Consider the following 20950-nt stretch of genomic DNA (forward strand, 5'->3'; position numbering starts at 1 on the left):
TGTTTGGCTTTGTCTTTTTTGTTCCCTGTGTGTTATTCATTCATTCATTTGGAAACCCTCCAGCTGAAGAAGGGAGAGAGCGAGAGCGAGGCGATGGAACGTAGCGGTGTTAACGAACGTGATTAGTGAAATAACTAATGATGAACAATAGATATCGATAGCAAAAAAGGAAGTGGGCTTTTTGGAGTCGGGCGGTATCGGGGAGGGCGAAGGGCGAGAACATGACAAAGCGATTGCCGATTGTAAACGTATCTATTGACGGGATTGATGGGCGATAAAAAGGTGAGCCTGAGTGTGTCATAAAAGGTTTGGTGAGAGTTTCATTATGCAGAATTGGGAGGTGGAGACGGGTTTGGCCTCTAAACAGGCGATGTAGATGTTAATTTACATTTGCGTTTACTTTATTATTCAATTTTTAATATCATACAATATATTTGTATGCTTTTTAACGCTGTTGACCAGTCTTGAAGTAAATTAATAATATATGAATTACTGAAAATAAGTGAAAAAATAAATATAAATTATAAAACAGGGAACAGACTAAAACTTATATAAAAAATAAAGAAGCAAAAATGAAATGAAAAACCAAATCAATAAAATAAGAAACAAACAAGAGAAGTAAAACGGAAATAAGTAAAAAAATAAATATAAAACGTAAAACTTGGAACAGATTAAAACTTACATAAACAATAAAGAAGCAGAATTGAAATGAAAGACCAAAACAACAAAATAAAAAGCAAACAAGAAGAGATATGAAAACTTCATTTATAAAACATCTAATAAGATGGAAAAAGCGTCAAAAACTCAGAAAAAAGCTACGCAATGTGTAAACTACAAGTAAACAGTAGAAAAGCAAACAAACAGTCCGATTTAATAGTTTTCCACTAGACTTCATTTCGTTTCTTCTTTCCGCATTTTTCCGCTCCCAAACGGTAGCTCTAATCATTTACGCTTTAATTACTTTCTTTACCAACTACACTAGCCAAAAGAAAGCAAATCGTATTACAAAAAGCCACTTCCGATCCGACAGCTACAATTGAATACAATGACCATTCGTGCCCCTTTTATAATGTGCAAATTGATATTTGCTTTAAGCTGCAAGGCCAATTGTCGCTTGAGGCCACCGCCAAACGAGCATAATTGCTTTGAGCGTACGCTTTACTCGGGGAAAAGCTATGCAAATTTTTGGTCCTTTCCAAAACCGCTTCCAGCTTCCAAAGCGGATGTCCGGAAAGGAGCACCAAACGGTGCATTATTTGCTCGTATAGGTGAAAGCTCAATGTGTGATCAACACCAGAAGCTAGCGGATTAGGATAATTTGGTTTTGGCATTGTGTACCCGTACGCTTGGGTTGATATTTGGCAGGCAGGTGGGCAGAAGTGGGAATGGAATGGCGTGCTGCTTGGGGAACTTGTTGGCAAATGGTACGAAATTTAGCTGCCGAATCGTAACGAATGTGGAATGTTGAGATTATGAACGTGATCGAGTGTCCTAATGAGTGCATAAAGACCTCCTGCGTGTATTGGAGTGATGGTAAGTGGTTCGATCGATCGATCCTCAGCATAGCATCCAACGATTTAGTCCTTCGAACCGGATTTTTTGTGTGGCTGTCCTTTCTACTTAATGCTACCGTAGCACGCAATCTCAAATGCATCGTGAGAACCTCACTTTACAAAACTGACCTATTGAACCTGAGATTTTTTGTTATTGTCCTACCTTAGTTCCCTTTTTCCTAAGTTGGCATCACACAACACTCACCACTTACATCATTATTCATCGCTAGAAATACATTTTAATGACGAACTAAATAGCCCCGAAACATGCAAATGTACATCGAAATGATGCCTTTTTGCTCTCTCTTTACGGCTCTCCCCTGTTTTAGCGCATCGTCGTGGGATCGTGTGCACTGGGACACATTGGACAACCCATCCCTTGAAGGGCACGTGCCATACCGAGGGTGTTGAAGCACTTCCTGTGCGCGATAATGCACCGTTCTTTTGATATCAACGTGTAATGATGACGTTACGGAATTGAGGTTTTTGGGTCCGCATTCAGAGCTCTACTTAGCGGGTGGCATCGCTGTCAGGACGCGACGACACATCAAACAGCATATATGCATATACACAGACAATAAGGGCAACCACCGTGCGGGCGGGTCTGATGTCAATTAGGCGTACCGGCGAAGGGACTGCACCCATCGCATTGCTGGACTTCCGGGAAGGGAATGATTCAACGATCGATGAGTTGAGTTTTTTCTTTATCGCAAGACACAAGGGAAGTTGAGGGGCTGATGATAATGGATACTTTGTGAAGGGGGTTTGAGGATCGAACCTTTTTCCCCTTTTGAGGACTTCATTTGTGCTGTTTCGAAAGCAGCTGAAAAGCCAACAAAACTAACACCTACTTGTTAAATTCAAGGTCGTTTCTACAACACCTGAACGTATCCTTCGGACGGCTAAACGCATTTGGATGAGTCCAGGTGTGGCACGAACATTAATTTCTTGTGCTTTTATTTCTTTTTCTGCTCCTCTTATCCTAAAGACGAGTCGTATTGGTGGGTTTGGTCCAACATTTATATATTTGTTATATTGAAACTAAAATCCACTTCCTTTCTCATGCCCTTTCCAGGTTCTAATTAACTTCCAACCATGGAATTCCCACCCACATTAACCGCACGCTTTGGCTTACTGTATTTCAATTAAACCCACCAGCACAAATCACGTTCGACGTTAGGTATGGAACTTCACCAAGCGGCATCTTCTCTTTCACAGGAATATCAACACACCCGGACGTGCTCATATTAGTCAGCAATCGGGTCACGTGCCGCACACGGGTACAATCAATTCAAAAATCAACTTTAAAACTCAATTACGCATAGTTTATGGGCCTCCCCGCTGGTTGGATATGAAGGGTGCTGCTGCTTCCGGTGAGCATGCTGGACAGTAGGGGAGAATGCGTCCATGGAGCAGTGATTTCTGAGCAGAAACAGAAGTCATCCCTTTTTTGTTTTGGTGCGTGATACAGATAGGGTGACGTCACGAGGGAAAGGACGGCTGTTTTATGACCCTACTTCCGGTAGCATGTCGGGGATGAACAGAGTGTGATGTCCAGCGAGAGAGAGATAGAAAGGCAAAATAAAAAGAATATTTTTTTCTCAGAACTTAAATAAAAAGGAAAAATTGGCTTTATTTATACAATTTTAAGGACACTTTTACTTCGAGCTGATTAGGCAACGGGACGCACCATAATTTTGGTGCTTTTGAGCGAGTAGTACGATCCTCGGAAGCGAAGCCACATAATGCCCTCCTGTTTGTCGATCTTTCCTCTCAAATATTCACCATTTAAATGACTGTAAAATATAAAAATAATATTATCTATTAAAGTGAATCAATAATCAATAAATCTGGCTTCGATTATACTACCTCTGATGACACTTGTAAAACCACCACGCACCACGAACCCACTCGGCACAGTTGGTCTTATGCTTGTCATTATCCTGATCGTGCGTGGAAAACGCTTCGTCCTTGTGCGGCGAGAACGAATCACCCGCCGTACCGGAGTACTGGCCAACCGATTTAATCACATACTTTTCACTCTCATTGCCAATCTTAAAATCATCGTAGTGAGCGTACGCAACCACCCCATCAAAGTCCTCCAGCACGATCAGCAGCTCGTGCTGGCGGGTGCTTACGATCGCGTGCAGCTTATCCAAACCCAGCCAGTGTTCACCGTGCAGCTCACCAAAGCCTTGCCTGTACTCGGTCCAATTGCGGTAGAAATCGACCGTTCCATTAAAGCGACGCTGGAATACGATCCAATTACCACCGAAGCCGTGATTGTTCGTCCAGTCACGCAACACCTCGAAGGATGCGTTTTTAGCCGGGTCCGGTTGCATGAAGTACACGCCGGACTGTTCAGGTAGTTGATCTAGTAGCCGGTGCTCCAGATCGGTCAGCCGTTGCTCGGTGGATTTTGATGCAGTTTGTAGCTGTTGCGATAGCTTTTCCATCTGCTGTTGCGTTGTGTTGAACATGATGTTAGTTTCTTGTATTGATTGGGTATCGTGCTTTAACTGATCAATTTTTTCATTTATTTTTTTCGCTTCCTCGCCGAAAGTTCTTGACAGTTTTTCTAGTTGCTCTAAAATCCTTGACTCCACTAAAGTCATGGTTAGCTCGAAAGGTATGTCTAAATTGTTCTCATTGCTATCGTTTGCTATCAATCCTCCCATCACCATGGGAAGAATGACTACGCACCAGAATATCATTTTACGCACAACACACTACTTATCGTAAAAAGCAACAAAACCCTACTGAAGTGTGCATTAGATGAGATGAAGCTACTTATAATCTCGTTTCTGGGGTGTCTTAGATATGTTCCTTTGTTATCGCTGGTATGGGTCCTAACCGCAATTGATAAAAAATAAATAAAAACAATCGTATGTTAGAACGCTATTCAAATGATGCGAATGTGACCCCATAATGACTGTTGATAAGTGCTGTGGAGAAAGATCGCTCAGACTCTCCGTGAAGTAAACAAATTAAACAATGAAACTTAAACCATGCATTGCCGATATGCTGCCGGCGCTAACATTGCATACGCAGCAAGACGCAGCACGCGACCGCAGCTGTTCGCGCACTGTTTGCTGCGCTGCATTGCGTCAGTGTTTTGCGGCTTCGCGCTGAGGAAAAAATGCTGACCAGATAAATCTGAGCCGTATGGATTATGACGATAGAACATTGTTTAGCTTAAGTTAGTCCACATTCTAATCCCTGCTGTGATGGTTTTGATTTGTATTGTCGTATGCCGGTGTGATGTGTGTCTGTGGCAATGTTGTGTACATGATATTATAAATAAATACTCTTAGAAACATAAATTACGGGTTTAGGCTCCAAATGTATTACGTCATAACCGTTTATTTTTAAATTTGTTTAAACGTTTCCCCAATTAACAAAAAAGGGGAGCCAAAGCAATTTGACAGTTAGACTCGACCACTGTGATTGTTCGGTTCACAGTGTTGTTTACCTTCCTTGGCAAAGGATCATTGCACGGGAGAGGTTACGTAACGAAAAGCGCGTGGCTCTAATCGCGACGATCGACTTATTATACAAGTTTAAGTAGCTCAAGTGGAAGAAAAGTTGCCGTCTTCCAGCATTGAGCCTACAGGGGAAGAAATTACATTGCAGTAAGAGTAAACTGTTCAGGTAAATCAGCCACAGCCTAAGTGAAGCGACACACGGCAAGAAAGTGCTTACCCACAGGCGTCTCTTTTCCTTGCAGTAACCAGTAACAACACCGTCACAATGGCAAGCAGAATACCCTCCCCTGCCGATGAGACGCCAAAGCTCACCGAGTACAACCTATCCGCCCGTCAGGCCGGCATGGGCAAGTTGCCCAAGTTTTCCGGCACACCCGAAGATTGGCCCCTGTTCTACGGACTGTTCCGCTACTCGACCAAAGCGTGTGGCTTTACCGACTGCGAGAATATGCTGCGCCTGCACGAACACCTTACCGGCGAGGCGAAACAGTCGGTGCGAGACCTGCTCATCTTTCCGGCCACCCTGGAGGAGGCGATCAAAGCGCTGAAGCAACGGTTCGGCCGACCGGAGCTGCTCGTGGGCAGTTTGCTGGAGCGACTACGCCAGCTGCCCGCCCCGAAGGAAGACCAGCCGCGGACGGTTATGAACTTTGGCTTTGCCGTGTCGGACACATGCCGTGCGATAAAGTCGCTCGGGCGCCGTGAGTATCTGAACGACTATCAGCTGAAGCAGGATCTGGTCCGGAAGCTGCCGCCCACGAACCAGCTGCAGTGGTTCCGGTTTGTGGGAGCGAGAACGCTGTTTCACGCGACACTGGATCATCTGAGCGAGTTTCTGCGGCTGATCGCGTTAGATATTAGTGAGCTGGAGCCGTACCGACCGAAACCTAGCAAGCGCAATGGAGGAGGGAAAAAGAAGTCTAATCGAAATGGTAATGGTGATTAGAAGGAAAAGCGGGACATTTGATTGAAATCACGCCGTAAGGTAACATGTTATGAGGTTTTGAGGTGGTTTTAAGCCGCATTTTTACGATCACGAGAAGGAATTGAAACGAACGTTTTGTTATCGTTTGCCAGTTAGTTGAACTTAATTTTATATGCATTCCCACATAATGTGAATTGAGTTTACGCGGATGTGTGTAAACCCCGTATGAGAATAAAATGAAGTATACGAACTCATACAAATCTCTTTTGCTACTTTTCTCAAGCATCATTGTTACAAAGTATTAAATATAGTTTCACGTTTTTTTACAGCACTCACAAAAACAACGCCTCACAGTACACAGCAAGTGTGAACCTATGCCCGTGGAATGACCATGAACCGTGTCTGCCACCCGGCCACTGCTGCTACCGCACCACCGCGTCACGCACAACTGGCAAGATAAGAGTAGACCGTCGGTCGGTCGTGTCGGTCGCCAGCCGAACCGGGCCGGGAAAAAAGAAATTATCTCCTTTAGGAGTGCGAAAAAACAGGACATCCCCTTGCCACACCACCACCACTAACACGGACAGTGTGTGTTGTGATGTTTCGACCAACTGGAAACAAATCGCAAAACCATCCGCATGTACGTGTCGGTGCGCAATGATACCCCCGCGCGCGGACACGCGCGGAAGGTGGATGAGTAAACCCACGAGTGGGACAACAGGGGGACGGAAAAGCATATTTTTCCGATCATTTTTCATTGTTAGAAAAACGGCGAGCACACACAAACACATATACACATCGACCCGGGGAAATGGATAAGAAGGAGCCGTGGAGAAGACGAATAACGGCAGCGGCTGAGGATGATAGTAAAAATAATAGTCCTAATGGAATGGAAGGTCATAAGTCATAAAAACCAACCGAAGCGTGGAGTGTGAGAGATAGCGTGCTGGTGGTGGTGGTGGTGTGTGTGGACGGACGGGGAAGGTTGATGGTCTTTTGTTGTCCACCCGAAAACAACGCAGCCCTTGCTCCGAGCGAGCGAGCGAGCTTCCTTTCCGGCTTCCGGCTGTGACCGGTGGAACCGGTGAAAGGAATAAAGGGGAGGGCCGCACTGTAAAAGGACCGACGGCGCGTATCATAAACATAATGTGAATTTATGCGACCAGCTACACCAGAGCGAAGAACCTGAACACCGAAAAAATTAGACTAGATTAACCGTTTTATCCTCCGTCCCTGTTTGACGATGTCCGGGAGTTGTTTGCATAACTGTTTGGGAGTTTTATATTTACACCAAAAGTGTTGGTGTTGCTGAATGTTGCTAAATTGTTAAACACGGTTTTTGTTTTCGTCCTTTTTTCAGGTCCTTTTCATCCTGTAATGGTTCATTCGATCGATGAACATGATGACCTTCCATCGGTGAAAGTGAATGTCATGGATTAGGGGCAAAGTGTTCTTATCTGAAGTGTCCAGTAGGATGGACATTGCTGAAGCGTTGATAAGAACTCTTCCCAAGAATGACCAACATTTTGACGTACCGTACCGGATGATGGAGCCATTCCCTCTGATGTTCAAAACTATTCTCTCTATTTTAGGGCCAATTTTCACACGATTCATGCGATTCCTCGCATAAAGCTGAACCGAAAATCATTCCATTTCGACGCATTTTCCCACAATCTCTGCATCGAATGCCGAATGACTGATCGATTTTCGAGCTACTTCCGGTCGGCCGGTTTGAACGGTGGTGAACCTGTTTTGCTGTGTGCGGGAATGTGCAGCAGCCCAATTTCAAGTGCCGAGACACAGCACACGTACTCGTGCACCCCCCGCATTGACCCGGTTTTATGACACACCTTTTGAAGCGTGTTTTTGACAGCACAAAAAGCGCAAGTGGATGGGACAGTTTTTGGCCGGAACTGAACCGAAAAGCGGAGATCCCTACAAGCAGCGTGCATCGTGTGAGAGAGGTTTCGGGTCACGCTGTGCCATTGTTCTCGCACGGGAACATTATGTCCTTCAAGACGCTTTAGTGTTGTACCTTTTTTTTGAAGGATTTGTTCTTTTCTATTTAAAGAAATTGTGGAGTTTCAATCACTTTTGGAGTAATAGTTAATGCTTATAATTTGGAACGAAAAAACACACACACACACACGACTCGTTTGCGTAAAGTGTGCTTCACTTGCCGCTTCTTTTCTGCAGTTTCCCTTTCTTTTTATTGATCGACAATGTGATATCCGGTTTATTGGGACTTTTTGACTTTCGGACACTGCTTCAATTCATCCCAATACCCAATACCCCGCAGGGCACACAATAGTGAGACCCTTTTTCAAGAGAGACAGAGCAAGAGCGCAGCCTAGGATCGTTGTTCCGTTTCCGGCCATTTGTCCAGCCAGGTCCAGGCCATTGTTTGTAGTCCGTGCTCTTCTTTGCTTCTCGCTTTTTTTCCACCATTCCTCTTTTTATGGCTGATTTTGCTCGTGACACGAACGGAAGGACTTTGTGTCCAACGCTTTCCGATCACAAAATCCCATTGATTTCCGGCTCAAACTTGAAGCGGTTCTCCAGGCCGAAGCGAATTGGCAACCGAAAGAAAAAAAGGGAAGTTTATATGCGGGACGATAAATCAAGCAATTGTTGCAGCAAACCTGCAAGAATCTTGAGAGGGAGTTTTGGTGCGTCGTCCCAGGAGAGAGGGCAGACAAGTGGACTTTGTGTTTGAATGTTGCACTTGAAAAAAAACGATCCTTTGCGGAGATTGCAGAAAGAGTGCAGAAAACTCCGGAAATATTTTGATTAATTATTTTATTTTTCGTACCATTCTTTTCGTAGCTTGCCAGTGAGGGGTGGGTGGGAAAACTAGGATTTACATAAATTAGCTATAACCGTATTTAAATACAATAGATTTTTCCTTCCTCCTTCATTTACCTAAGACGCTACTAGACTTCAGGAACCATAAAACGCCACTAAATCCCTGTCCTTCTTTGCCTTCTTTTTACACACTCAAACACACACGCATACATATTGCCTCGAAGCTGAACATCATCCCACGGTCACTAATCCCCCCCCAAAATTCCCTGCTATGTACAATTTGTGCAACAATCGCCCCAATCTACGACCACCAGCGGCCAGCTGCGGCCGCGGCATGATGCAGCAGACTGGCGTGCTGGAAGCCGGGCGGCAGCTGAAGATGGGCCGCCGCCGGGACCGCCGTCAGCAGGTCGTGCGGTTGCTTACTACCACCCAGGCACGGTTTGCCATCCCGCACCAGTACCGGTACGGCAACGCGCCTCGGCGAAGGTAACCCACCCGTCCCATTGCCACCGCCATGCCCACCGTGATGATGGTCCAGAGCACCCTTCTCGTGAGCCGCCCGCTTCGTCTTGTAGCGATGGTTCTGGAACCAAATCTTCACCTGCGTTGGGGTGAGCCGTATCAACGATGCCAGATGCTCCCGCTCCGGTGCGGACAGGTAGCGCTGCTGGCGAAACCGACGCTCCAGCTCGTACGTTTGCGCCTTGGAGAAGAGGACGCGCCGCTTGCGCTTCTTGTGGCCGCCGAGCCCGTTCGGGTGGCCGCCGCGCTCCGTCGTCGGCAGACTGCCATCGTCCGTGTCGTCGATCATGTCGATCTCATCGTCGCAGCCCTCCTCGATGTCGACGTCGTCCGAGTTTTCCGTGTGTGTGTCGCCGCCGCCGCCGCCGCCGCCGTGCAGCAGATGGTGATGGTGTGAATCGCCCCGCTCCGAGTCGGATGGGCTGGGCGTACGCATACTGGAACCGATCCGTCCACCGCCCAGCTGGTGGTCACCGGCCGGGCCTGCCAGTGTTGCGAGGCCACCGCCGCCGGCACTTCCGAGGTACGATCGTTCCGAGTGCACCGGCGAGGTACTGTCCGCCGGGCTGACCTGCTGCGCGAACAGCCGCTGGTGGGCTTGCTGGGCCGCTTGCTGATGGCATGCTGCAAATAGGACAAAACAAATTGTCAATTAGAGACCGTGTGTGTGTGCGTGTTACTTCCTAGTTCCCCTCCAACCATTTGCATCCCTTGTTTTCCTTTTTTTCGATTGTTGGTGCCCTGCTGAGCGCCTGCAAGGTGTGCAACACCGCACTGCGAGACCTCCGGCCGGAGTAGGCGAGAAAGCAAGCCACAGGCAGCGACGGCGGAACACAATAGGAAATAGATACCGGAAATGGAAACTCTTCGCTTCGTGTGCCCGGTCGTGGAGTGTGGTCGAGGCCACAGCCAGCCAGCCCTGGGCTGGAGGATAATTTATGACAGCACTTCCCCATTCTTCGTGCGGAGGTTTGTCCTTGCCTGCCACCTTGACACTGTTCTCTCGCTCTCCGATTAATCCGCCATTGCCTGTTCTGCTTGCTTCTAATCATCAAACAAAAGCCCGAAAGAAGCGGGAGGGAAGGAAGTAAGCAAAGGGTGGGGAAAATCCTCTTTGTTGATAAATGACATTCGAGTTTATTATTAATGTACTCTCTGGCGGAAGCGGAATTACTTCGATCGGCTTGCTTTCACCGCATTTTACCCCCTCTGCTCCTCGTCGTGTTCGGCTTAACTCTTTGTCGAGGATTTGTGACATGTAAGGGGGGAGGAGGGAACAAAACGACTCGAAAAACAACAATCCTGGCAGAGCAAATAAATTGATCACGCGCATCGCATCCGGAAACACTTTTTCATCGAGCATTTTTACTTTCCACCTCGCCGTGGAAAACGGGAAAAGGAATCCTCTAATGATGATGACGACACAACATATACACGCGCACAAAATGTGTACCCCCGGACCAGGCAAAGATCACGCCCTTTTTTCTGCTCCGCCTTTTCTACTCACGTTGTGTGCTTTCTGTGTGTGTTGCTCTCCCTCTCTCGCTCGCTCGCTCGCTCGCTGTTTCAATGAGCACTCAGCTGAGTGGCTATCCTTTTGAGTGGATAACTCCATAGCAGGGATGAGTGTCTGCTGCATGGAACAGTAGGAAGGACACTCTTGAAAGGGAGGGATTAAACCATGCTTGCAGTTCGAGAGCTCTCGGTAGAGTGATTCGAGCAGTTTTTTTTAATGGAGCATGTTAAGTGCGTCTGATACTGGTATAACTACTGAAAAGGATATATGAGTCCTTTTGTAGTTAAACTATTTAAAAAAGAAAAAAGTTGTATTGAATTAGGTCAACATTTGCTTCATTTTTCCTGTATTTTACATTTTTCCTTTCACGGATACGGATTTTATTTTCAGTTAAACGTTTCTGCTAACAACATCCTCATTTAGTGTCCCTTTTTGAATAACTAATTCAATTGCATGAAATATCCTTTCTTGCTAACATTTTATAGCCATAACAAATGCTCAAAATAGATAAAACGTCCTCAACTGAGGTCGTTGAGACCTCTCTTTCCTTCCCTCCTCCATCCCCGGATAGCACCAAACATGTTAATCTACAGTTACAAAAACGAACCTCTGATGGCAACTGATTTGTCAAGTAACGATTATACCCCATCCCCTACATCCATTCTTGCCATCATAAATCTTCAAACTTGAAAGAGGCATTAAAAAGAACGCTTGAACTGATGCCAACGCGAAAAAGCGATCGCTCGTCACGGTAGCACAGACAGGGAGATGCCCGGGAGGGCATTCTCATTCTAGCTAGCTAGAGCTAGAAGTAGCATAATCACAGCAACAAAACTGTCCTCTTCAGCAGAGAAGGGTTGAACGCATCTGCGCCCCGAAGGATTGCAACAAACATTTGCATTCAAAATGGCCGACAATGCACTCTGGCACGACTCTCCCCCCAGGACTTGTGTGCTTGAGTCTAGAGTCTCACTAGATCCCGATCCCCTAAACAAACAAGCACTTCGGAGTGTAGTACGACGACGGTAGGTAATGCTTTGCCCATCGAAAACAGAGTGCCGACTGCCACTTACCCTACAGCCAGAGAGCTGTTTTTCCAACGCTTTTTTTCTGTGTCCCGACGAACAATACCACTCATGCCCTGCATTTTGTAGAACAAAAATATATCCCTTTTTTCGAAATAGGGAAAAAAGCGTATGTGTGATGGTTGTACGTTGTTTCCTGGTGAAATAAAAACGTTATGTTAACACCATTGGCTTTAGCTGGATGTGGATTTGTTGTTTTCAAGCCTTTTTTTTTGTTCGAATCCCTACAACCAAGCAGAGGGAAACAACAGAGAGAGAGTCGTCCTTCTGGTGCAGCTGCTGCGATGTGGCTAAATTACGTTTATGTTTCGCTCACCGTCCCCGTCCTCTTTCCCTCTGGCTCTCTCTCTTTATAGGGTTGTCACACTAACCCAAAACTAGCGAATAATGGGCCACAAAGCGGCAACGATCACACCTCAATTTAACTGTCATTTTCCCTTTTTTTCTTCGTTCCATTCCGTTTTGGAAAACAAGGGAACACAAGCGGAGAAAGGCGAAAATCAGGACCTTCAACTGCCTACCAAACACACACACGCACACAAAATGGATGTTCGTCACGGGGCAAAGGGAAAACAGGGACCCTTCTGAGCGTAGCAGCATTTCGTTTCGCTTGGCAGAGTTCCGGTTCCGGATTGGATGGGCACGCAGCAATCGATATTCGGCAAAGGTAATGGTTAAACCCTGGGACACCTTTGTGTGTGTGTGTGTGTCTTCAACGGAGGTTATATCATGTCGGACTGCCCATCTTCTTCATTGTCATTTGTGCGGTGATTGATATCTAATTGATATTGTTCTTGGCCTGGGCCCTGCTCGTCCTGCTCTTCCGGAAGTTGTAAATCAAACCCACACCCCGTTGGTTCCTCGTCCTTCCCGTGTTCTGCTTTTTATTGGTACGATCGTCGATGTAACGCTGAACGGCGTTGCGAGAACGATTACGAATCGATTTTGCGCGTGTGAGTAATATTGTTCGGTGGCGTGCCTGGTGGCTAATTGTGCCTAACACCGATCGGCATGTGGCCGTTTGTGTCGTTTTGTCAGTTAGAGAGGCGGTGATAGAGAGCCACAGCTGGTCAAGCCAGCAGCTGCTGGTTGTGGTCAAACCATTCATTGATTTCCAATCGAGGCGTGAGGGAAGTCACTCGATACCGTGTGTGTAAACGGGGACTACATTAATAATTACTTTGAAGCCAATCAACCGCTTGTTAGGAAAGGTTAATCCTACAAGGCTTTTGCGGGGTAATGTTGGTGTAATGTAGCTCAATAATATTAATGTTTTGAAATCGAGCTGCAATGGAAGATTAGCTGGAAAACAAACGATTTTTCCTAAGCTGTTTATAAATCCCAGAAGATCCTGGAATATCAAATTCGTGACTATTACGGGCTTATTGTATGTACTAACTCGATTCAAGCAGATGCTTAGAGTTCGATGGCTCTTTGAATTTCGTTGTTCGGCTGTTAAACGAGATTCAATAGAGAGAACATCGAATTTACCCAGAAAACAATGTAACGATTTTGCTTAATTAATATTTAAAGGTATCAGAACACATTTTACTCTGGTCTTGCGACTCCAACTTTCTTGTATCCCCTCCAAAATGCTCCCAAAACGCACGTCTCTCCAAAAATTCACTTACCATTGAGTGTATTGCAGCTTTCGTACGGCCAGGATCGTCCACCAAACAGCGCGTGACTCGCCGGCGGTGGCGTATGATGCGCATGATGCAGATGCGTCCCGTGATGATGCAGATGATGCGCATGATGGTGCGCAGGATGGTGGGCAGGTAGGTGCGATAGATGAGCGCCCGGATGAAGCGCAGGATAGCCGAACCGGGCGTGCAAATCTTCCGCCAGACTTTGCGTCGCTCGTAACCCGAACGTTGGCGGTTTACCCTCATCACCACTCGCCGCCGAGGGACTAGTTCGATCGGTACCACCACCACCAACTCCGATCGTTCGTCTACCTTCTGGTCGTCCGGGTTCGGGTGTGCTGTCATCGTCACTGTTTACCACACTACAGCCACCGTGCAGATCCGGATTGCTGCTAGTGTCCTCCTGCGAGAGCGTTGTCCCACTGCGTCGCGAACCATCCCCAGGACAGGGGCCAGAATCGGCCGCTCGCGAATCGTCCTCATCGTCCGCCTCGTCCGCATCGTGATCGCGCGATCGATGATCATCGATCGAGCTGGAGCTTTTCCGTTTTTTGCCGTGATGTTGTTGTTGTTGCTGCTGCTTTTTGTCGCTGTCCAGTTCGAGCAGATTGCAGATACGAAAGCCAGCTCCGGCACTGGCGGTGGTGCGCTGGGACTGGGGCAGCTTCATGCTGTCAAGGAACCTGTGTGCGGGTTCAGCAGATCAGAAAAGAAAACATCATTACAAAAGGGCATCAATAAAGGGGGTGAGTTTGTGTAATAACGAAACCCCAACACGACCCACGTCAGGGCTTAGACGACAGAGGCTCTGGGTGGATGGATTAAATGCGCAAGCGAAAGTAGGACTGCTTGCCATACAATTCAATTTTTTCCTCCCTTACCCTTTTCCCAAGTATCCGTCAAAATGTCAATCAATAAACTTCGAACTCCTCCAATAATAATAACAGCAAAGAGAAAGAAAAAAACCAATTTCATCACTTTCGATTAATCAGCTCAAAAACGATCGAAATGGCACTCGTCGGATGGGGTTTGTTACTTTTTAATCAAAATCTCATCCCGCTTCCAGTGTCCTCCGGATGCCACGATTAATACCTTATGCCCCCTTTTAACACGAAGGGCTCATCAAAACCCCGAACGCTTGCCCAATAATAAAATCGCTCCAATAGGGAATAAAAGAAACCCCTGAATTATGATTTATTAACCGTTGTCAAACCGTTCCTCGTTAGAGATGGTGCATGTCTATGGTAGTTCTTTGCGTTGCGATAGTTTTAATTCCATCCTCCAACATAACCTATCCCCCCCCCTCCCCTTCTGCAATCCGGCGGCTTTTGTGTGGCTTTGTTGGGAACCAGCGAGGACAACATAATCTCTGACCCAATCTCGCCTTTAGATGATTCTTTTATTGTAACCTCCAAAGCGCGATTACGGCGGCGATGAAAGATGGCGGATGGAAAAAAGCCAGCGAGAGAGAGAGAGAGAGAAAGAGAAAGTAACTTCCTATGACGAAAGACGAACGGGTGGAACGCTGGATTGAACGAACAGAAAAGAATCCCTTTTTTCCACCTTTTGGTGGGCGTAATTCTTCTTCCGGGGCCGGGGCGACCGGTAGCTTGATTGGATTTTAATTTAAGCTTTTATCCCCCGACAACACGACACAATGGTTGTCATGACAGCGTTCAGTGTGGAGGTTGATGCTTTGAACGGCAGAGTCGGCAGAGCTTCTTGGGGAGGGGTACGAGATGAGTTTGATTTAGAATTATTCAGGTGATTTATAGCTGATAGGTCGTAAATTGATATCAAACGATGAGATGTAATGAATTTCCAACAAGATGGTGGGAATAGACTAATCAGATCGAGGTTTTTAGTCTCAAGCACATATCATTGATCAGCGTCGTTAATATGAACCTTTTGGAGGATTTTACGGTTTCAATTAGATTTTTCTATATGAAGTTTGACATTTGAGTTAATGTAAGAAAAAAGGTTCAAATGGGTTTAACACAATATTAGTCTATTTGACTCCATATTGGATTAAGACAACTGTATCAATCAATCCGAAATAAACTAAAAATGTAAGTTTTCCAATATAATACATCTAACACCCGTCGTGTTGGTTTTAATCAACGGCTGTAGATCGCACCAACTACCATCGGTATAGATATACAAACACAAACAATTTTGTCCCTCTTTGGTCATCAGAAGCTAATATAAAATTAAAACAATCCTAAGGCTTCAAAGTGTTGGCCAATAGAACTGCTTCATGTACGTACCCCTGACGCTTGCTGAAGAGTGCTTGAGTACCTTCAGAAGATATCTTTGTGTGTTGGAATTTCCCAAAACACACCGACACAGAGGAGTTAGACGTCATAAAAGGTCGGATGGCCGTCGTGCAAGAAGGTGGAGAAAAACCGCCTCGAAACCCATTCCCACTGCTCTGGAGTACTTCTTGAACATTCCTTCCAGGAAAGCGATCTGGTTCTTTTTATCAGCGGTCGTCCTCCCTGTACGCGCCAGTAAAACACTGTTGGTTTTTCTGTGCATTAAAGAGTGACCGCGCTGTACATTTTCTTCATTAGAATGCTGTACCTACAGGAACATCACCTTTACTACCTCCGCGTATGTCCTTACCGACTCGAGTGTTTCGCGTTCATTCAATTTATCTAGGCCGGTATACAAATGCGGTTGTTACCGAAGACTACGCACTCCTCACTTTTACAACCCAAAACCCTAGACACACACACGCACACACACACGATGTACTTTTGGGAAATTCCGGCATTTCCGGAGTTCCCCCGGAGAGAGGTGAGCTAGCCGCTTCTTCCCCGGGGGTAGGAGACTGGAGGACGTGTTTTCCAAGCGTCCCAAAACGGCACAGGCAGGCACGGAGGCATCTCTTTCCAGCGCCATCCGACGACACACACCTACACGAAACAACACTACAGTTTTTGAGCTATACACAGATGAGAAATTATGTTAATTTTTTGTCTTCCCACCTTCTACTACTTCATGTTGTGTACTTTGGCCGAGGTCCTTTCCAGCAAGGCAACCTGCATCAAACACCAGCATCAGCACCAGCGGGCACACCATGGGATCAAAACGTGATCCGCAACAAAAGGGCGTAATAACGATGGCGGCGTAAAGTGTCGGAATTTCCGATAGTAAACTCCCAAACAACAGTTGCTGGTTACTGTGAGGGATGCTTCTGCTTCTTCGACACTGCCGCTGCTTTCCACTGCCTTGAGCATGTCCTTCCCATTGTGCGGGAGGCATCTTCTCCAGCAATCTGAAGCTCCGCTCCGTAAAACATGCTCCGATCACTGACGGCTAATTTGCATTTATAATGATCATGGCGGGCTGGCTTCGCATAAATTATCGTCCGTTCGTTGTATGATCAAGTATGGTTCAGGTCAGGTGATGTTGGTGCAGCTTCAAACAGGTGGTATGGTGTGTATCTTGCAGCATTCCCACTACCGCACATTGATTGGAATATTTGAACTTTCGGCAAAGGACAAACAACACAAGTGTGTAGGACAAGTTGCATGGTAGGATTTTTGGGAAATTCCCTCCAATCGCAAAGCGATCCTTTACCGGTGGGAGCGAAAGAGATACATTTCTCCTAACGCTCTCACCATTCAAAGATTGAGCACACATGTAAAGTAACACTAAAACAACACTTTAAGACGGCTAAGGAGCCAAATATTATTATTTCAAGCGTCACTGATCTCTTAACCTTATGTGAGGATCATCACACCAGACCATCCGTAGCCGTGTCCGAGGATCGTTCTCTGTTGCGATTGCGATCGATCCGGTGTATGATCCGGATATTGACGGACTGGTACGGGTGCGAAGGGGCACCGTTGAAGAGCTTTACAGAATATTATCTGTTCCTTCGGGGCGAAGCGGTGAAACAAAATCCCCGAAGAAGGAAGTGTCAAAAATCATCGATTAAGGGACACAAATGCAAAAGCGTGAAAATCACTCCGAAAGCTGATTATGCTAATTTTGATTTTGAGGGAGAAAAGGTAAAAGTCGTTCCCGAGTGTTTAGTTTGCTTGCGTCCGAGCAAGGAAGTGATCGTGATCGTTCGAGGTGAATGCATTAAAGTTGCAATGTTTCTATTAAATTCAAACAGCGTTAAAAGCGATCAGATTCTTCTTAAGATTTGACATTGTTTGCCACCAAAAAGTAAATTCAATTCTTTGAGCCAATTTGACAATTCCCTTGCTACATTTAAGAAGAAAATTAATCCCAATTTATGGTGGCAATTTGTCCAGATTTCGTTTCAAGATGTTTCCGACCAAATGCCATCTCGGAAGTGTCCTATCAAAAAGTCAAACCAATAGCATCTGCTTCGACTAAACGCATCTCCCAGCTGGGAAATAAAAAAACATAAAAAGTAGAATCGAATTTTGCAGAACGAATAAAACAGCCATCCCTTCCGATAGTCAAACTCCGGAGGACCTCCTACTGTGTGAAAATAACCCCCGAATTAAGGACGCGAGTGGGACGAACGTGGCACTCACGTGAGGCCGTTCAAATAAAAAAAGGCGACGTGCATCAAAACCGGATGCACGGACACGAGGACAATTTCTCGCATCATCCGTTCTTCCATCGGCGTTCTTCCGATAATCGGCGGATGCAGTAAATAATGAGATTATACAGCGTCACGGGGCAACCGAGAATCGGGCGAGTAGCATTCTCTGTGTGTGTTGAAACAGTTTTATAGAAATCGAAAATAACCGAAATGGACCCGGAAGGATGCCTTCGGATAATGCCCATTAACGATGTTTATGATACTTCCGGTCAGTTTGTCACCCGCCGTTGAACCGTTTAGCCAGTTAGTGCGTCGGATGATGCCGCGGTATGATTTATGGCGTTTTAATTGTGTATCACGTTTGATTGAGAAAAGGAATCAAAAGTCAGTGCGAGCACAATGGGAGCGAATGGCCTCAATAGAAGAAGGCATTTTCTTTGTTGTAATGAAATTGAATTAGATTTTTAGAAATGATGAATAAGATTTGCATAAAGAAACGAATTTGTTAGCTTTTGATTGAGGGCTTAATTTTGTTTCACAACTGAACAAAAAGTAATTTGGCTCAATTTTACAGTTTAAGTAACCTTTTTAACTATTTTGTAGAATATTGTACGTTATCTTATTGTAAAATAAAATCAATTATTCAAGGTTTCTACCTCAAGTCAACTTGGAAATTGCAGTAACTTCACCAAGGATATTGTTTTGTAATTATGTATATTTTGAATAATTATGTTTTTGTCCAATTTTGTCCAATAGAAGAAACAATATTAGTTTTACAAGAAACACAAACCCACAAATGTTGTACAGTGTAATAATATATTACTTAACTGACCTATTGACTGTATCTCTACTGTAACTACTAAACAAATCCACTTTTACAGGAGTTTTGATATAAAGGATGAAAGATTCACAAGTCCCCAAAAACGAAAAACTAAAACCTACCCTGGCAGTGATCGTAGTGCCGCGACGGGATAGAACGCGGCCGGCAGCAGGGCCGTATTCCACGGTGGAAACAGCAGCGGCGACCAGGTCAGCACCGGTGCGGTAGCCGTCGGACCCGCCATCACTGTTGGACGATCGTCGGGCACCACCGTCTGGCTGGGACTAGAGGCCGTCTCACTGGGGCTGGCCGGCGGTACACCACCGTTTGTAGCGCCCGATCGTACCGGCGGTGACTGTGGCGGCGCTGGCTCTACGGTCCCCGTCGACGATGGAGAACGACTGGCCGCTCGTCCACCGGTGGCGTTTGCCACGGGTTCGTTCTTTTCGGTGGCCACTTTGGCAGATGATTGCTTACACGACAAAACAAGACTTTCTTTGCGATCGCGTTGCAACACACTTGAGTGAACACACACACACACGGGAAAGTGTAAATTTATAACTTTATACAACACTTGTAGCACTTGTAAAAAATCGTTTTATTGAAATGGATTCATCAGAATATGTGCACAACACACTTGTACAGCATTCGAGCAGTATGGATCGTTCCACTGTAAGTTTTATTTCAACATAAATGCAACATTATTCATAAAATGCACAAAACTCTTCACAAGTGTTTTTCTATTTTCCCCAACATTTGATCCTCAGTTTCCCCACGCAAGCACATAAGCACACACACAATTAGCCACTGGTGTCCACTACCAAAAATCAACAACAACGTCCGAACGCGTTTGCCCGCAGTACGCTCTTCTTCAACAGCAATGACGTCCGTCTCGGGCTGAAGCTGTGCTTGACTGTAACTAAATTATGTTTTCACTTGAGAAGGTAAGTGCCCACTCGTTGCACGGCACTCGAAAACCTCCGAAAGCCTGGGACAGCCAAGGAAGAGAAGCAGAGCAACACAACTACGAACGGTCGTTCTCACTCTCTCTTTCTCACTCAGATCTCGCGCTCCGTTTCTCTCACACATTCACTTTATTGCTCGATTTTTCCAACACCCTACACGTTTTCCCTCCCTCCCCCCCTCCCCTTGCCCGGGAAGGGCATTAAGTCGATCCGCCGCACACTATACGCACACGCACACTTCACCACCAATGCAGGCCGAGAGCGCGCATCCGCTTTTCAAGCACGGTGAGAGCCGCTCGACCACTCATCGAGCACGAGGGTACTGAAACAACAACAAAAAAACTACACGAAAATCTCTAAACAAACGTACGCAGAGAGGTCCTTTTGAGCTTGCTGTTATCCTTCTGTGTGTGTGCAACCAAAGCCGTCGTTTTCATGCGCTCTCGAGTGGCTCGAGAACGGGCGAGGGCGTGGCCTAAAGCGTAGCTAAGGCGAAGCCATTTTGTATCATTCGCTCACGCTCTCGCGTTTGCTATTTCCCCGTTCGCGCTCTCTCTCTCACACACATGCAACGCCGCGTTGCGCCACTCGCATGCGTCATATCAAGAGGATCCACAGCGAGAAGAGGTTTTTACAAGGATCATCATCCGTGTAAAAAGTCCTTCTCGCTTTTGGAGCTCTCGAGCGTGGTGAGAAGCGTGCGACCACTCGACCGGGACAGAGGGGGGGGAGTAATGCCAAAAGGGAGGACCTCTTTTTCCGTCGTTTTTTTTGTGCTGTTTATTGAAAGCATGCGTGTCTGTGTGTTGGTTTTGAGATCCTTTGCACGAAAGCTCCCAGCACGCATGACCTACTCGAGATTGGAAACTTCTGCCAGAAACCACTCTTCTGTTTAGTCTTTCTTCTTTTTTTATTAGGGTGGGAAATCGAAATGACTCCCCACACTTTGTACGGAGGGTTTGGAGCGTTACGGTACAACAATGTACACTTTTAAGCATGTAGAGTAGTAGTCCTGCCCTCCCCTTGGGCTCCCTTCCCTTCGCTCGAGAAGGTATTTTTGTAGCAAAGTACTTTAGATTAAGCACGCCACATTG

At 46.1% G+C, this 20950-nt stretch overlaps 3 protein-coding genes across 4 annotated transcripts; 1 reads left to right on the plus strand and 2 right to left on the minus strand.

The window, feature by feature from the left end:
* Nucleotides 1-3184: 3184 nt before the first annotated feature.
* On the minus strand, nucleotides 3185-4353 carry LOC1280673 (microfibril-associated glycoprotein 4). Its single transcript, XM_320534.5, has 2 exons — nucleotides 3423-4353; nucleotides 3185-3349 (listed from the first exon to the last, which is right to left on the minus strand). Exons 1-2 carry the CDS (start codon nucleotides 4265-4267, stop codon nucleotides 3226-3228), a joined length of 969 nt encoding a protein of 322 aa, XP_320534.5. The 5' UTR covers nucleotides 4268-4353; the 3' UTR covers nucleotides 3185-3225.
* Nucleotides 4354-4662: 309 nt separating this feature from the next.
* Nucleotides 4663-6218, plus strand: LOC133393544 (uncharacterized). Of its 2 annotated transcripts, none has more exons than XM_061658914.1 (2): nucleotides 4663-5204; nucleotides 5281-6218. In XM_061658914.1, the coding sequence occupies exon 2, from the start codon at nucleotides 5304-5306 to the stop codon at nucleotides 5982-5984; it is 681 nt and encodes a 226-aa protein (XP_061514898.1). In that variant the 5' UTR covers nucleotides 4663-5204; nucleotides 5281-5303; the 3' UTR covers nucleotides 5985-6218. The 2 variants fall into 2 exon arrangements, with proteins under 2 accessions (XP_061514898.1, XP_061514899.1); XM_061658915.1 differs by having other exon boundaries at nucleotides 4761-5204; nucleotides 5262-6218.
* Nucleotides 6219-8745: 2527 nt separating this feature from the next.
* On the minus strand, nucleotides 8746-19909 carry LOC3291475 (homeobox protein vnd). The gene is made up of 3 exons (XM_061659290.1): nucleotides 19014-19909; nucleotides 13526-14223; nucleotides 8746-9917 (listed from the first exon to the last, which is right to left on the minus strand). The coding sequence occupies exons 1-3, from the start codon at nucleotides 19133-19135 to the stop codon at nucleotides 9070-9072; spliced, it is 1668 nt and encodes a 555-aa protein (XP_061515274.1). The 5' UTR covers nucleotides 19136-19909; the 3' UTR covers nucleotides 8746-9069.
* Between the last annotated feature and the right edge of the window lie 1041 nt (nucleotides 19910-20950).

The sequence above is a fragment of the Anopheles gambiae genome, chromosome 3, assembly GCF_943734735.2.
Source record: "Anopheles gambiae chromosome 3, idAnoGambNW_F1_1, whole genome shotgun sequence".
NCBI classification, from domain to species: domain Eukaryota; kingdom Metazoa; phylum Arthropoda; class Insecta; order Diptera; family Culicidae; genus Anopheles; species Anopheles gambiae.

Excerpts from the sequence above, each read along its gene's own strand:
- LOC133393544 (XM_061658914.1), top strand. The coding sequence starts at position 5,304 with ATGGCAAGCAGAATACCCTCCCCTGCCGATGAGACGCCAAAGCTCACC.
- LOC1280673 (XM_320534.5), bottom strand. The coding sequence starts at position 4,267 with ATGATATTCTGGTGCGTAGTCATTCTTCCCATGGTGATGGGAGGATTG. Across the intron at positions 3,350-3,422 it reads TTTTACAAGTGTCATCAGAG|TCATTTAAATGGTGAATATT; the intron begins GTAGTATAATCG and ends TATATTTTACAG.
- LOC3291475 (XM_061659290.1), bottom strand. The coding sequence starts at position 19,135 with ATGGCGGGTCCGACGGCTACCGCACCGGTGCTGACCTGGTCGCCGCTG. Across the intron at positions 14,224-19,013 it reads GCACTACGATCACTGCCAGG|GTTCCTTGACAGCATGAAGC; the intron begins GTAGGTTTTAGT and ends ACCCGCACACAG. Across the intron at positions 9,918-13,525 it reads AAGCTGCAATACACTCAATG|CATGCCATCAGCAAGCGGCC; the intron begins GTAAGTGAATTT and ends TCCTATTTGCAG.